The sequence below is a fragment of the Aquarana catesbeiana genome, linkage group LG05, assembly GCF_042186555.1.
Source record: "Aquarana catesbeiana isolate 2022-GZ linkage group LG05, ASM4218655v1, whole genome shotgun sequence".
Lineage (NCBI taxonomy): Eukaryota > Metazoa > Chordata > Amphibia > Anura > Ranidae > Aquarana > Aquarana catesbeiana.
The window spans coordinates 602,360,145-602,375,734 of record NC_133328.1 but is presented as its reverse complement, the minus strand read 5'-3'; the positions used below and the strand labels follow the sequence as shown (position 1 = coordinate 602,375,734).

Genomic DNA, 15,590 nt, shown 5'->3' with positions numbered 1-15,590 from the left:
AACTTATTTTTTTGCGCAATTGCATATAGTTTATATACTGTTTTTGTGTTTGTTTGCAAAATTAAAGTGGGCCGGTCTGGATGAAGTCCAGGGCCAAATTTTTGTCCCACTCCAGCCCTGAAGGGGGTTGTAGCGTTAAATGAGGCCAGTGAATGCAGGAAGGGGGTGTAGCATTAAAGGGGGGCAGGGAGTACAGGAAGGGGGTGTAGGATTAAAGGGGGCAGTGTATACAGGAAGGGGGTGTAGGATTAAAGGGGGGCAGTGTGTACAGGAAGGGGGGTGTAGAGTTAAAGGGGGGCAGTGTGTACAGGAAGGGGGGTGTAGCGTTAAATGAGGCCAGTGAATGCCGGAAGGGGGTGTAGCATTAAAGGGGGTAGTGAGTACAGGAAGGGGGTGTAGGATTAAAGGGGGCAGTGTATACAGGAAGGGGGGCAGTGTATACAAGAATGGGGGCAGTGTGTACAGGAAGGGGGCAGTGTGTACAGGAAGGGGGTGTAGAGTTAAATGAGGACAGTGAATGCAGGAAGGGGGGTAGCATTAAAGGGGGGCAGTGAGTACAGGAAGGGGTGTAGGTTTAAAGGGGGGCAGTCAGTACAGGAAGGGGAGTGTAGGGTAAAAGGGGTGGCATTATGTGCAGGAAAGGGGGAAATGTGTACATTTTTTTTGGGGGGGGGGTGCAAGTAACTGTTCTTGCCTAGGGCGCAAAAAAGTTTAGCACCGGCCCTGACTGGCAACACAACAAATGCTGCTAATGGAGGCGTTTGTTACCTTCTCAGGCCACGGGAATGGTTGGCGGTGGAGTTGGAGGTCCGGTTGGTGCTGCTGTTGGAACTGGCACTGAGAAAAAAGAAAGACTTTTTTTTATTTTAAACCACAATTTCCAGGCCATGTGTCATACTGATACAAGGCATCGACTCACATGTTGTGTCCACAATGCTGACGCCGGGTCCTTCAGTGTTCTGTATCTGTGCATAGACAGTGATCCTGTATCTGGAGTTGGGCATACATTCGTAGAAACTGACGAGATGTTCCACTAGCCAGGACAGCTTGTTGGGAGCCATCTGCAATGAAATAGTAAAGTTGAACTCTAGACAATATATATAGATACATATATGAAAACTGTTTTACCTGCCAAAAGGATTTATATATTTGTCCATCCAGTCCTGAGTTTATACAGCTCTTCCACTCAGCCTATCCCCCGTCTAGCAGAGGAGACCTGATTTTTCTCTGCTCATGGTGATACAGCTAGGTCTTGTCCCTCACCCAGCCTAGGATTGGAAAGTACAGGAAAAGCAGCAGACTAACATGCTCATCTTTCTTATCACTCTGCTCTTTTCTCCTTTAAGCATGTTCCTTGCACTGCAGCACAATTGATTGGCTACATGTACTGCTTCCTACACTCCCAGACCAAGCTCTGCTGTACAGTGGATTGCAAGAGGGCAACACCAAGTGAGTTTCAGTTCCTTACACTGCTTCCATTTAAAGGTGAATTAAAATAGAGCGACCTTAATGTGTTTGTATACCTGCCTGGAGTTCAGCTTTATAAATGACTTAGAGATTTGTGGTCACAGCATACACTTTCATGTTAGATCATTAGCATTGTAATACCATTACAAACAATAGTTCTATTTGACAAACCAATATAAGCCTATTCCTTTCATGTTGTGCTGCCCGTCTGATGGCGGTCTTTCCACAATTTCCTGGATTCCTTGCATGCTTTGCAGCTTCTCCTCTGATGTTTTATATCAAATTCTAAGGACTACATGTCCCATGGTACCTTACTGCCTGCAAGCAGTCATTCCTGTACTGACTCCGCCTCCTGAAACTTCTCCTCTCAGAACCTCTGTAGTTCAGAAGGCAGGCTCTGAAATCTGTGACACAGAAGTGCCTACTCACAGGGATCGGTGAATGAATACGGGTCACAGAAATCAGGGAAGCAAATATGTGGGGATCGCTATGAAACTTTACATACTTTACATTGTTCAGCTTAAAAAGGATAGAAATAATTGACATGGAAATGAATAAAATAATTTTACATTTTGACCATATACACTTTAAATGTTTAAAATTCATAAGGCTACTAAAATGCTCATTAGAAGACCTCCCCAACCTCCAGGAAAGTCTCAACCAGGGTTCCATAGAACTCCAGGGAGTTGCTAACGGTTCCTTGAGCATTTTCTGCATCTCAAATAAAGTCGGCATTAGAGTCCCCGCGGAACCAGCCGAGATTCGAACCGTGTATGGGCAGGCTGATTGTACAACCAGCCTGTCTGATTTTACATGTGAATATTGCCAGCGGCTATAGTTGCTAGCAGTAATCCCTGTTCTCCCAGGAGGGACAGCTATCCTTGCTGGGAGAACACAATGACTCCACAGGAGGGATTCCCCCAACACTGACTGTTGAATCGAGTCATTTTCTATACTGCAACCAATTGTTTTTATCTGTGAAAGGGAATTATTCCCACTGACCAAACACGTGAGGGTCCTTTCACATGGGCTTTCTAAGCAGATGATCCATGGAGCGCACTGGACCTCAGACTGGGGTGAAGGTTCATTATTAACAGGACAACAACAACCACAAGTACACAGGTGAGATAACAAAGTGTGGCTACAGAACAACTCTAATGCCGTGTACACACGATCAGGTTTTCCAAACGTTCGATGGGAGCTTGTTGTCGGAAATTCCGACCGTGTGTAGACTCCATTGGACATTTTCCATTGGAATTTCCGACAAACAAAATGGCGTGGTTTACGCGACATAGTGGGCGTGGCTTAAATGGGCGTGGCTCAAGAGGGTGTGGTTAGAGTCTGAGATGAATGAGGGATGGAGAGGGAGAGAGGGGGAGAGGGATTGGAGGGGGAGAGGGTGGGTGGGTCAGTGTATGTAGGTCAGTGTGGGTCAGTGTGGGTCAGGTAAGTCAGTGTATGTCAGGTAGGTCAGTGTGGGTAGGTCAGGTAGGTCAGTGTAGGTCAGTGTGGGTCAGGTAGGTCAGTGTGGGTCATGTAGGTCAGTGTGAGTCAGGTAGGTCAGTGTATGTCAGGTATTTCAGTGTGTGTGGGTCAGGTAGGTCAGTGTGTGTGGGTCAGGTAGGACAGTGTATGTCAGGTAGGTCAGTATATGTAGGTCAGTGTGGGTCAGGTAGGTCAGTGTGGGTGGGTCAGTGTATGTAGGTCAGTGTGGGTCAGGTAGGTCAGTGTGGGTGGGTCAGTGTATGTCAGGTAGGTCAGTGTATGTCAGGTAGGTCAGTGTATGTAGGTCAGTGTGGGTGGGTCAGTGTGGGTCAGGTAGGTCAGTGTATGTCAGTGTAGGTCAGTGTGGGTAAGGTAGGTCAGTTTATGTAGGTCAATGTGGGTCAGGTAGGTCAGTGTATGTAGGTCAGTGTGTGTCAGGTAGGTCAGTGTGTGTAGGTCAGTGTATGTCAGGTAGGTCAGTGTATGTAGGTCAGTGTATGTCAGGTAGGTAGGTCAGTGTGTGTATGTCAGGTAGGTCAGTGTGTGTGTCAGGTAGGTCAGTGTATGTCAGGTAGGTCAGTGTATGTAGGTCAGTGTGGGTCAGGTAGGTCAGTGTGGGTCAGGTAGGTCAGTGTATGTCAGGTAGGTCAGTGTATGTAGGTCAGTGTATGTCAGGTAGGTCAGTGTATGTAGGTCAGTGTATGTCAGGTAGGTAGGTCAGTGTGTGGGTCAGGTAGGTCAGTGTATGTCAGTGTGGGTCAGGTAGGTCAGTGTGGGTCAGGTAGGTCAGTGTGGGTGGGTCAGTGTATGTAGGTCAGTGTGGGTCAGGTAGGTCAGTGTGGGTCAGGTAGGTCAGTGTGTGTGGGTCAGTGTATGTAGGTCAGTGTGGGTCAGGTAGGTCAGTGTATGTAGGTCAGTGTATGTCAGGTAGGTCAGTGTAGGTCAGTGTGGGTCAGGTAGGTCAGTGTAGGTCAGTGTAGGTCAGTGTGGGTCAGGTAGGTCAGTGTATGTCAGTGTAGGTCAGTGTGGGTCAGTGTATGTAGGTCAGGTAGGTCAGTGTATGTAGGTCAGTGTATGTCAGGTAGGTCAGTGTATGTAGGTCAGTGTATATCAGGTAGGTAGGTCAGTGTGTGCATGTCAGGTAGGTCAGTGTGTGTGTCAGGTAGGTCAGTGTATGTCAAGTAGGTCAGTGTGGGTCAGGTAGGTCAGTGTGGGTGGCTCAGTGTATGTGGGTCAGGTAGGTCAGTGTGGGTGGGTCAGGTAGGTCAGTGTATGTCAGGTAGGTCATTGTATGTAGGTCAGTGTATGTAGGTCAGGTAGGTCAGTGTGGGTGGGTCAGGTAGGTCAGTGTAGGTCAGTGTGGGTCAGGTAGGTCAGTGTAGGTCAGTGTGGGTCAGGTAGGTCAGTGTATGTAGGTCAGTGTGGGCCAGGTAGGTCAGTGTATGTAGGTCAGTGTATGTCAGGTAGGTCAGTGTGTATCAGGTAGGTCAGTGTGTGTCAGGTAGATCAGTGTGTGTCAGGTAGGTCAGTGTATGTCAGGTAGGTCAGTGTATGTAGGTCAGTGTATGTCAGGTAGGTAGGTCAGTGTGTGTGTCAGGTAGATCAGTGTATGTCAGGTAGGTCAGTTTATGTAGGTCAGTGTGGGTCAGGTAGGTCAGTGTGGGTCAGGTAGGTCAGTGTATGTCAGGTAGGTCAGTGTATGTCAGGTAGGTAGGTCAGTGTGTGTGGGTCAGGTAGGTCAGTGTATGTCAGGTAGGTCAGTGTGGGTCAGGTAGGTCAGTGTGGGTGGGTCAGGTAGGTCAGTGTATGTAGGTCAGTGTATGTCAGGTAGGTCAGTGTATGTAGGTCAGTGTAGGTCAGGTAGGTCAGTGTGGGTCAGGTAGGTCATTGTATGTAGGTCAGTGTATGTAGGTCAGTGTGGGTCAGTGTATGTATGTCATGTAGGTCAGTGTATGTCAGGTAGGTCAGTGTATGTAGGTCAGTGTATGTCAGGTAGGTCAGTGTATGTAGGCCAGTGTATGTCAGGTAGGTAGGTCAGTGTGTGTATGTCAGGTAGGTCAGTGTGTGTGTCAGGTAGGTCAGTGTATGTAGGTCAGTGTGGGTCAGGTAGGTCAGTGTGGGTGGGTCAGTGTATGTAGGTCAGTGTGGGTCAGTGTATGTCAGGTAGGTCATTGTATGTAGGTCAGTGTATGTAGGTCAGGTAGGTCAGTGTGGGTGGGTCAGTGTGGGTCAGGTAGGTCAGTGTATGTCAGGTAGGTCAGTGTGGGTCAGGTAGGTCAGTGTATGTAGGTCAGGTAGGTCAGTGTGTATCAGGTAGGTCAGTGTGTGTCAGGTAGATCAGTGTGTGTCAGTTAGGTCAGTGTATGTAAGTCGGTGTATGTCAGGTAGGTAGATCAGTGTGTGTATGTCAGGTAGGTCAGTGTGTGTGTCAGGTAGATCAGTGTATGTCAGGTAGGACAGTGTGGGTCAGGTAGGTCAGTGTGGGTGGGTCAGTGTATGTAGGTCAGTGTGGGTCAGTGTATGTCAGGTAGGTCATTGTATGTAGGTCAGTGTATGTAGGTCAGGTAGGTCAGTGTGGGTGGGTCAGTGTGGGTCAGGTAGGTCAGTGTATGTCAGGTAGGTCAGTGTGGGTCAGGTAGGTCAGTGTATGTAGGTCAGGTAGGTCAGTGTGTATCAGGTAGGTCAGTGTGTGTCAGGTAGATCAGTGTGTGTCAGTTAGGTCAGTGTATGTAAGTCGGTGTATGTCAGGTAGGTAGATCAGTGTGTGTATGTCAGGTAGGTCAGTGTGTGTGTCAGGTAGATCAGTGTATGTCAGGTAGGACAGTGTGGGTCAGGTAGGTCAGTGTGGGTCAGGTAGGTCAGTGTATGTCAGGTAGGTCAGTGTATGTAGGTCAGTGTATGTCAGGTAGGTAGGTCAGTGTGTGTGGGTTAGGTAGGTCAGTGTATGTAGGTCAGGTAGGTCAGTGTGGGTAGGTCAATGTATGTCAGTGTAGGTCAGTGTAGGTCAGTGTATGTCAGTGTGGGTCAGGTAAGTCATTGTATGTAGGTCATTGTGGGTCAGTGTATGTAGGTCAGGTAGGTCAGTGTGGGTCAGTGTATGTAGGTCAGTGTATGTCAGGTAGGTAGGTCAGTGTGTGTGTTTCAGGTAGGTCAGTGTGTGTGTCAGGTAGGTCAGTGTATGTAGGTCAGTGTATGTCAGGTAGGTAGGTCAGTGTGTGTGTTTCAGGTAGGTCAGTGTGTGTGTCAGGTAGGTCAGTGTATGTAGGTCAGTGTGGGTCAGGTAGGTCAGTGTATGTAGGTCAGTGTATGTAGGTCAGTGTATGTCGGGTAGGTAGGTCAGTGTGTGTGTTTCAGGTAGGTCAGTGTGTGTGTCAGGTAGGTCAGTGTATGTAGGTCAGTATGGGTCAGGTAGGTCAGTGTATGTAGGTCAGGGACTTCGGGCTGAAGCCCCTGGTCTTTTTGCCACCTAGCAACGCCCCTGATCAGTGGGATCCCTGAGCGTGTCACTAGCCACGTCGCCTGCCACCAGCCGTCCGTCCTTGCGTCAGATGTCCCAGCAGAGTCCGTCTTTGCATCAGGTGCCCCCAGCGGAGCCCCCCCTCACACCAGGAGTCCCCGGCGGAGCCCCCCCTCACACCAGGAGTCCCCGGCGGAGCCCCCCCTCACACCAGGAGTCCCCGGCGGAGCCCCCCCTCACATCAGGTGTCCCCAGCAGAGCCCCCCCTCACACCAGGAGTCCCCGGCGGAGCCCCCCCTCACATCAGGAGTCCCCGGCGGAGCCCCCCCTCACACCAGGAGTCCCCGGCGGAGCCCCCCCTCACATCAGGAGTCCCCGGCGGAGCCCCCCCTCACATCAGGTGTCCCAAGCTGAGCCCCCCCTCACATCAAGTGTCCCAAGCGGAGCTCCCCCACACATCAGGAGTCCCCGGCGGAGCCCCCCCTCACATCAGGTGTCCCCAGTGGAGCCCCCCTCACATCAGGTGTCCCCGGCGGAGCTCCCCCTCACATCAGGTGTCCCCGGTGGAGCTCCCCCTCACATCAGGTGTCCCCAGTGGACCCCCCCTCACATCAGGTGTCCCCAGTGGTGCCCCCCCTCACATCAGGTGTCCCCAGTGCCCCACCCCTCCTCACATCAGGTGTCCCCAGTGGACCCCCCCTCACATCAGGTGTCCCCAGTGGTGCCCCCCCCTCACATCAGGTGTCCCCAGTGCCCCACCCCTCCTCACATCAGGTGTCCTCAGTGCCCCACCCCTCCTCACATCAGGTGTCCCCAGTGCCCCCCCCTCACATCAGGAGTCCCACAGAGGTGCGCGCGCGCCCCCCCCCCACCTCAGAGGTGTCCTAGTAGTGTGTCCGCAGCATCATGGCTAGAACCCCCGCCCCTTTCCATATCAGACTGGCAGCGGGGCAGGGGGGTAGGCGGGGCGAGGCGGAGCTGGGGGGAGGGTGGGGGGCGACGCAGAAGCTCCGTCTAGCCCCCCCCAGCCGTCTTCCTGAACCTCAATAAAATGGCGGCCGTTTCGAAAATCGAGAACCGGATTTTTTGGGACATTTCCCGGGACACCACAAATTCGGGAATGGAGTCTGAGTCCCGGGAATGTCCCGGGAAATCCGGGACAGTTGGCAACTATGCTCTCCTGGGGGCCCTGATGTAAGTGGGGGGCTCTCTGGAGACCCTGATTTAAGGGGGAGGCTCTCTGGGGACCCTGATTTAAGGGGGAGGCTCTCTGGGGACCCTGATTTAAGGGGGAGGCTCTCTGGGGACCCTGATTTAAGGGGGAGGCTCTCTGGGGACCCTGATTTAAGGGGGAGGCTCTCTGGGGATCTTGATGTAAGGGGGTGCTCTGGGGATATATACACACACACGTATATTAGATACATGTGTATGCCCGCCCAAGTGTATGACTTTCTTTACTACGTTGCTATGGGCTCTAGCCCCAGATCTTTTGTAGACCTAGCAACGCCCCTGGTTAAACCCACAAGTGTTTTTTTTACCACTACTATTCCTTTATATTGGCTGCTGGAATTTACAAATGCAGCAATTTAGAAATCAGATGAAAGGTTTAACTCTGGAAAACACTTTTTAATAGATAAAAAGTGCATTTTATATACAACTATATGGATCAGACCAAAATGAGGGACAAATGAGGAGGACAGAGGGACATTACTCCAAATCAGGGACAGTTGGGCGCTATGGATCTGACAGCTCATTCAACCAAACTTTTCTATGTCGCCCCCCCCACGTGACTTGTGTATACGCCGTGCCAGCTGTCACGTGACGGCATTTAATGTAACCCCGCCCCCTGTGATTCTCCGTTCGATGAGAGGAGGGCGTGATCAGCATGTGACAGCGAATGGGGGGCGGGGTCTGGCTGATCGAATTCGGAGCGGACACGTCAGCGGTGGGCGCGTGACGTCGTAGGTACCGGACCCGGTGTGTCCCGCTGACATCGCCGCCATGTCAGACCTCGGGGACTGGTTCCGCAGCATCCCGCTCATCACCCGGTACTGGTTCGCCGCATCCATCGCCGTCCCTCTGCTGGGGAAGCTCGGCCTCATCAACCCGGTCTACCTGATCCTATGGCCGGAGTACTTCCTGTACAAGTTCCAGGTACGATGTCTGATCACCGGACCCACCTACCGGGGACCGGACAGCCTGACTCAGGAGGTGTCTACCCGGCACTCCACCGACCACCAGAGGGGGCCACCGGGGCAGAGATACCGACTATCACCCACCCAAACTATCGCCTCTGTCCCCCTCCCACCTCTGTCCTACCTACCGTTATCACCACCCCCCCCCAACCTACCTACCTATCGCCTCTGCCCCCCCCCCACCTATCGCCACTGCCCCCCCCCTACCTATCGCCTCTGTTCCCCCCAACCTACCTATCGCCACTGCCCCCCCCCCTACCTATCGCCTCTGTTCCCCCCCCCCCCCACACACCTACCTATCGCCTCTGTTCCCCCCCCCCCACACACCTACCTATCGCCTCTGTCCCCCCCCCCCACACACCTACCTATCGCCTCTGTCCCCCCCCCCCACACACACCTACCTATCGCCTCTGTCCCCCCCCCCCCACACACACCTACCTATCGCCTCTGTTCCCCCCCCCCCCCCCACACCTACCTATCGCCTCTGTTCCCCCCCCCCCACACACCTACCTATCGCCTCTGTTCCCCCCAACCTACCTATCGCCACTGCCCCCCCTTCCAACCTACCTATCGCCTCTGTTCCCCCCAACCTACCTATCGCCTCTGTTCCCCCCCCCCCCCCACACACCTACCTATCGCCTCTGTCCCCCCCCCCCCCCACACACCTACCTATCGCCTCTGTCCCCCCCCCCCCACACACCTACCTATCGCCTCTGTCCCCCCCCCCCCCACACACACCTACCTATCGCCTCTGTCCCCCCCCCCCCACACACACCTACCTATCGCCTCTGTTCCCCCCCCCCCCCCCACACCTACCTATCGCCTCTGTTCCCCCCCCCCCACACACCTACCTATCGCCTCTGTTCCCCCCAACCTACCTATCGCCACTGCCCCCCCTTCCAACCTACCTATCGCCTCTGTTCCCCCCAACCTACCTATCGCCTCTGTTCCCCCCCCCCCACACACCTACCTATCGCCTCTGTCCCCCCCCCCCCCCCCCACACACCTACCTATCGCCTCTGTCCCCCCCCCCCCACACACCTACCTATCGCCTCTGTCCCCCCCCCCACACACACACACCTACCTATCGCCTCTGTTCCCCCCCCCCCCACACCTACCTATCGCCTCTGTTCCCCCCCCCCCCCCACACCTACCTATCGCCTCTGTTCCCCCCCCCCCCCACACACCTACCTATCGCCTCTGTTCCCCCCCCCCCACACACCTACCTATCGCCTCTGTCCCCCCCCCCCCCACACACCTACCTATCGCCTCTGTCCCCCCCCCCCCCCCCACACACACCTACCTATCGCCTCTGTCCCCCCCCCCCCACACACACCTACCTATCGCCTCTGTCCCCCCCCCCCCACACCTACCTATCGCCTCTGTCCCCCCCCCCCCCACACCTACCTATCGCCTCTGCCCCCCCAGCCTACCTATCGCCTCTGTCCCCCCCCCCACACACCTACCTATCGCCTCTGTCCCCCCCCACGCACCTACCTATCGCCTCTGTCCGCCTCCCCCCCTACCTATCGCCTCTGTCCGCCTCCCCCCTACCTATCGCCTCTGTCCCCCCCCCCCCTACCTATCGCCACTGCCCCCCCCCCTACCTATCGCCACTGCCCCCCCCCCCCCCCTACCTATCGCCACTGCCCCCCCCAACCTACCTATCGCCTCTGTTCCCCCCCCAACCTACCTATCGCCTCTGTTCCCCCCCCAACCTACCTATCGCCACTGCCCCCCCCCCCACACACACCTACCTATCGCCTCTGTTCCCCCCCCCCCCACCTACCTATCGCCTCTGTCCCCCCCCCCCCACACACCTACCTATCGCCTCTGTCCCCCCCCCCCCCCACCTACCTACCGCCTCTGTCCCCCCCCCCCCCCAAACCTACCTATTGCCTGTGTCCCCAGCCCACCTACCGCTATTGTCTCGTTACCCTCACCCCCCCCCCCCCCTTCTACCACCATCGCCCCCTCCTCTTTTTTGGTAAAATATAAAGGATGTTGTTACGCTAAATAAATAAATACCAAGCATGTCACACTTTATAGTTGTATCAGCCCATGGAATGCAGACTGCGCTACTTCATAGACAGCGACTGAAGAGCCTTTACAGGTTACCAGTTTAGAGTTAGAGGAGATCTGGTGATAGAATTATTATTGTTGCTCTCACTCTAACAATCACGACGATCCCTCACATGTGCGGTGCCAATGCCATTTACATACGGGTGTACAGCTTACGTATGCATTAACATTTGTGCACAGGGGATGGGGGGCTTTATTATTTTATTTTATCCAAAACTTTTTTTTTTTTTTTCCATGGTCTCTTTCATTTTTAAAAAAAAAAAATTAAAGTTAAGATTAACTTTATTGCTATCACAAGGGATGAACAACATCCCTTGTGATAGCATGGGCTGTGACAGGTCTTCTTTATGGAGAGATCCGAGGTCTATTAGACCCCAAATCTCTCCTCTGGCCTCCCATGCAGCCGATCACTGATCGATCTGATCGGCTTTTTTCCAGGTAAACAAAGAGCCGAAACCGGAAGTGGTGAAATCCTTGTCATTTCTGCGGTCACAAGAAATGGGCAACTACTACAGTTCCTCTGTCTGTGTAGTACCGCCATTGCAACTACAGTCTCATTGCTCCCGGGCTCCGCGATCAGATGGCAGAGCCCAGGAAAGGTGGTGGTGGTGGTGGGGGGGGGGGGGGGCGCGGACTTCCTTCCGCCACCCGCAGATGTTCAGCTGCTCAAATTATTTCTGCCTTACAAGGAATCGCTGGCTGCAAATTTTGATACTGGGATGATGCCGCCTGCAGGTGCAGATATCATTCCGGTATAACCACTTCAACCTATAGATGTCCTATGCCAGTGATGGCGAACCTTGGCACCCCAGATGTTTTGAAACTACATTTCCCATGATGCTCATGCACTCTGCAATGTAGGTGAGCATCATGGAAAATGTAGTTCCAAAACATCTGGGCTGCCAAGGTTCACCATCACTGACCTATGCTATTGGAGTTGTTAAAGGAAGTGGAAAAGTAATGGATCCCCTGGCAGGAAAACTGCCAACGTGTGTGTGTGTGTGTGTGTGTGTGTGTGTGTATACTGATGAGCTGCATCATATAACCCCCCTCATGATCAGGCCATTTTTTGCTATACAACACTGTGTTACTTTAATTGACAATTGCGCGGTCATACAAATTCTGTACACAAATGAAATGTATATTTTGGGTTTTTTTGCCCCACAAATAGAGCTTTCTTTTAGTGGTGTTTGATCATCCCTGTGTTTTTTTTTTTTTTTTTGTTTTTTTTTGTTTTTTTGCACTACGGTATACAGTGCATCCAGAAAGTATTCACAGCGCTTCACTTTTTCCACATTTTGTTATGTTACAGCCTTATTCCAAAATGGATTAAATTTATTATTTTCCTCAAAATTCTACAAACAATACCCCATAATGTCAACGGGAAAGAAGTTTGTTTGAAATCTTTGCAAATTGATTAAAAATGAAAAAAAAAATCCCATGTACATAAGTATTCACAGCCTTTGATCAGTACTTTGGTGAAGCTCCTTTGGAACCAATTACAGCCTCAAGTCTTTTGAGTATGATGCTACAAGCTTGGCACACCTATTTTTGGGCAGTTTCTCCCATTCTTCTTTGCAGGACCTCTCAAGCTCCATCAGGTTGCATGGGGAGCATCAGTGCCCAGCCATTTTCAGATCCCTCCAGAGATGTTCAACCAGGCCACTCAAGGACATTCACAGAGTTGTCCTAAAGCCACTCCTTTGTTATCTTGGCTGTGTGCTTAGGGTCGTTGTTGTGTTGGAAGATGAACCTTCGCCCCAGTCTGAGGTCCAGAGCGCTCTGGAGCAGGTTTTCATCAAGGATGTCTCTGTACATTGCTGCATTCATCTTTCCCTCGATCCTGACTACTCTCCCAGTTGCTGCCACTAAAAAAACATCCCCACAGAATGATGTTGCCACCACCATGCTTCACTGTAGGGATGGTATTGGCCAGGTGATGAGTGGTGCCTGGTTTCCTCCAGACATGACGCTTTGCCATTCAGGCCAAAGAGTTCAATCTTTGTTTCATCAGACCAGAGAATTTTGTTTCTCATGGTCTGAGAGTCCTTCAGGTGCCTTTTGGTAAACTCCAGATGGGCTGTTATGTGCCTTTTACTGAGGAGTGGCTTCTGGCCACTCTACCATACAGGCCTGATTGGTGGAGTGCTACAGAGATGGTTGTTCTTCTGGAAGGTTCTCCTCTCTCCACAGAGAAACACTGGAGCTCTGTCAGAGTGACCATCGGGTTCTTGGTCATCTCCCTGACTAAGGCCCTTCTCCCGATCGCTCAGTTTGGCAGGGCGGCCCGCTCTAGGAAGAGTCCTGGTGGTTCTAAACTTCTTCCATTTAGGGATGATGGAGGCCACTGTGCTCATTGGGAATTTCAATGCTGCAAACAGTTTTTCTGTACCCTTCCCCAGATCTGTGCCTCCATACAATCTTGTCTTGGAGGTCTACAGACAATTCCTTGGACTTCATGGCTTGGTTTGTGCTCTGACATGAACTGTTACCTGTGGGAATTTATATAGACAGGTGTGTGCCTTTCCAAATCATGTCCAATCATCCTGAATTTATCACAGGTGAACTCCAATCAAGTTGTAGAAACATCTCAAGGATGATCAGTGGAAACAGGATGTACCTGAGCTCAATTTTGAGTGTCATGGCAAAGGCTGTTAATACTTCTGTACATGGGATTTTTTATTTTTATTTTTTAAGATTTCAAACAAACTTCTTAATTGTTATCATTGTGGGATATTGTTTGTAGAATTTTGAGAAAAATACATTTTTTTTATCTATTTTGGAATAAGGCTGTAAAATAACAAAATGTTGACAAAGTGAAGCGCTGTGAATACTTTCCAGATGCACTGTATATACTGGAATTTTTATTTATGTTTTTTTTTTTTTTTTTTTTTTGTGTATATACTAGTAATGGTGTTCAGCATCTTATAGGGGACTGTGATAGTATGGTGGGCAATCTAACGCTTATGCTGCGTACACACGAGCGGACTTTCTGGCAGAAAAGGTCCGACAGGACAAATCCGTCAGACATTCCGATCGTGTGTGGGCTTCATCGGACCTTTTCTGTTGAAAAATCTGACGGACCTTAGAAATAGAACATGTTTCAAATCTTTCCAACGGACTCGATTCTTATAGAAAAAAACGCTGGTCTGTATGCTAGTCCGACGGACTGAAAACGATGCAAGGGCAGCTATTGGCTACTAGCTATTGAACTTCCTTTTCTAGTCCGGTCGTACGTCATCACGCTCGAAATGATCGGACTTTGGTGGGATCGTGTGTAGGCAAGTCCGTTTCGTCAGAACTCCGTTGAAAAGTCCTTCGGAGTTCAGTCCGACAAGTCCGCTCGTGTGTACGCGGCATAACTGACACTTTTGACACTTTATGGAAACCAGTGACACTAATACAGGGATCAGTGTTAAAAAATATGCACTGTCACTGTACTGACACTGGCTGGGAAGGGGTTAAACATCTAGGGCGATCAAAGGGTTAAATGTGTGCCTAGCCAGTGTTTTTTCGCACTGTGTGGTGCTTTCACTAAGGATTTTATTTACAATCACATCCCCGCTGACAGGATGAAGCTCTATATTGTTTACGTAGGCAGAGCTCTGTCCTGTCTTCATCCTCGCTGATCAGTGGGTGCTGGCGCTCATCCATTGGCCGGTACCTGCTGATTGGCTTGTGTCGTGATTAATCACATCACAGCCAGAACTCCCCCACCCAGAAGAACAGAATGATGTATGTGTGTGTGTATATAAGGGCTGGGAGATTTTCTTTAAAAAAAACTGGATTCACGATTCGAATCAAGTGTGTTTGTTTTTTTTTTTGTTTTTTTTTGTTTTTTTTGACGCCGGTCCTGAGGCGCTGCGGGCATGAGTTTTTAGGCGAGGCCGCAGCGTCCGGCCTCGTGGACTAGGCCGAAGCCGCGGCCTCACCTAAAGGCTCCTGCCCGCAGCTCCTCTGGACCGGCGCGGTGTCAGCGCCGGTCCTGGGGAGCTGCAGGCAGGAGTTTTTAGGCGAGGCCGCAGCTTCGGCCTAGTCCGCGGCCTCGTGTAAAAACTCATGCCCGCAGCGCCTCAGGACCTGCGCGGTGAAAAAAAAAATCGATTTGCTTAAATTTTGAATCAATTTGACCTCTCAACTCGATTCAAGATTTAAATCGATTTTTTTCCCCAGCATTGTTGTTATTATATTCTGCACAGCCGACCCGTGGGTAAAGTGGAACTAAACCCATCAATTGAACTTTTTAAAAAAAAAAAAAGTTACATCCCTGGCACATGCTGGGAGTACAGTGGATATAAAAAGTCTACACACCCCTTTTAAATTGTCAGGTTTCTGTGATGTAAAAAAAAAGAGACAAAGTTAAATTCAGAACTTTCTCCACTTTTTTTTTTTTTTGGAGCTCTTTCACGCTGCCAGCATGGTCACTAGCTTTAGTGGCGCTTTTCGGCTGCTAGTGAGTCGCTTTTAACCCCCGCTAGTGGCTGACGAAAGGGTTAAATGCGCCTGAAAAGCACCACTGCGCTTTGCAGGCACTTCGGCAGAGGTGCCCATTCATTTCAATGGACAGGGGCGGTGTATACAGCGCTCCTAAACCACCCCAAAGATGCGGCTTGCAGTATTTTTTTTTTTTCTAACGTCCTGCAAGCGCACCGCCCCAGTGTGAAATCATTCGGGTTCTCACACTGGGGCTGTAGGAGAGGCGCTATTATTGGACCTTTTAGAGCCTGAAAAAACGCCTTCATTCTGAGTTCACAATGGTGCAAATTTACAGCGGGTTTAATGCGTTTAGGAACACAGATTTGCAGGTCGTGTAAAAAGTATAGTATTCCATGGTGCAACTCAGTTGAAAAACAAACTGAAGCCTTTTAGGTGGAGTGAAGTAAAGATAAAATAATATGGTTGCA

General features: G+C 51.0%; 1 protein-coding gene across 2 annotated transcripts in view; it reads left to right on the top strand.

Moving 5' to 3' along the window:
* Positions 1-8,285: 8,285 nt before the first annotated feature.
* Positions 8,286-15,590, top strand: part of DERL1 (derlin 1) — a 63,316-nt gene continuing 56,011 nt past the window's right edge. The window contains exon 1 of one of the 2 annotated variants that reach the window (XM_073632195.1): positions 8,286-8,563. In XM_073632195.1, the coding sequence (XP_073488296.1) occupies positions 8,411-8,563 (153 nt within the window). In that variant the 5' untranslated portion in view covers positions 8,286-8,410. The remainder of the gene's footprint in view (positions 8,564-15,590) is intronic. The other variant, XM_073632196.1, reaches the window with a different exon arrangement.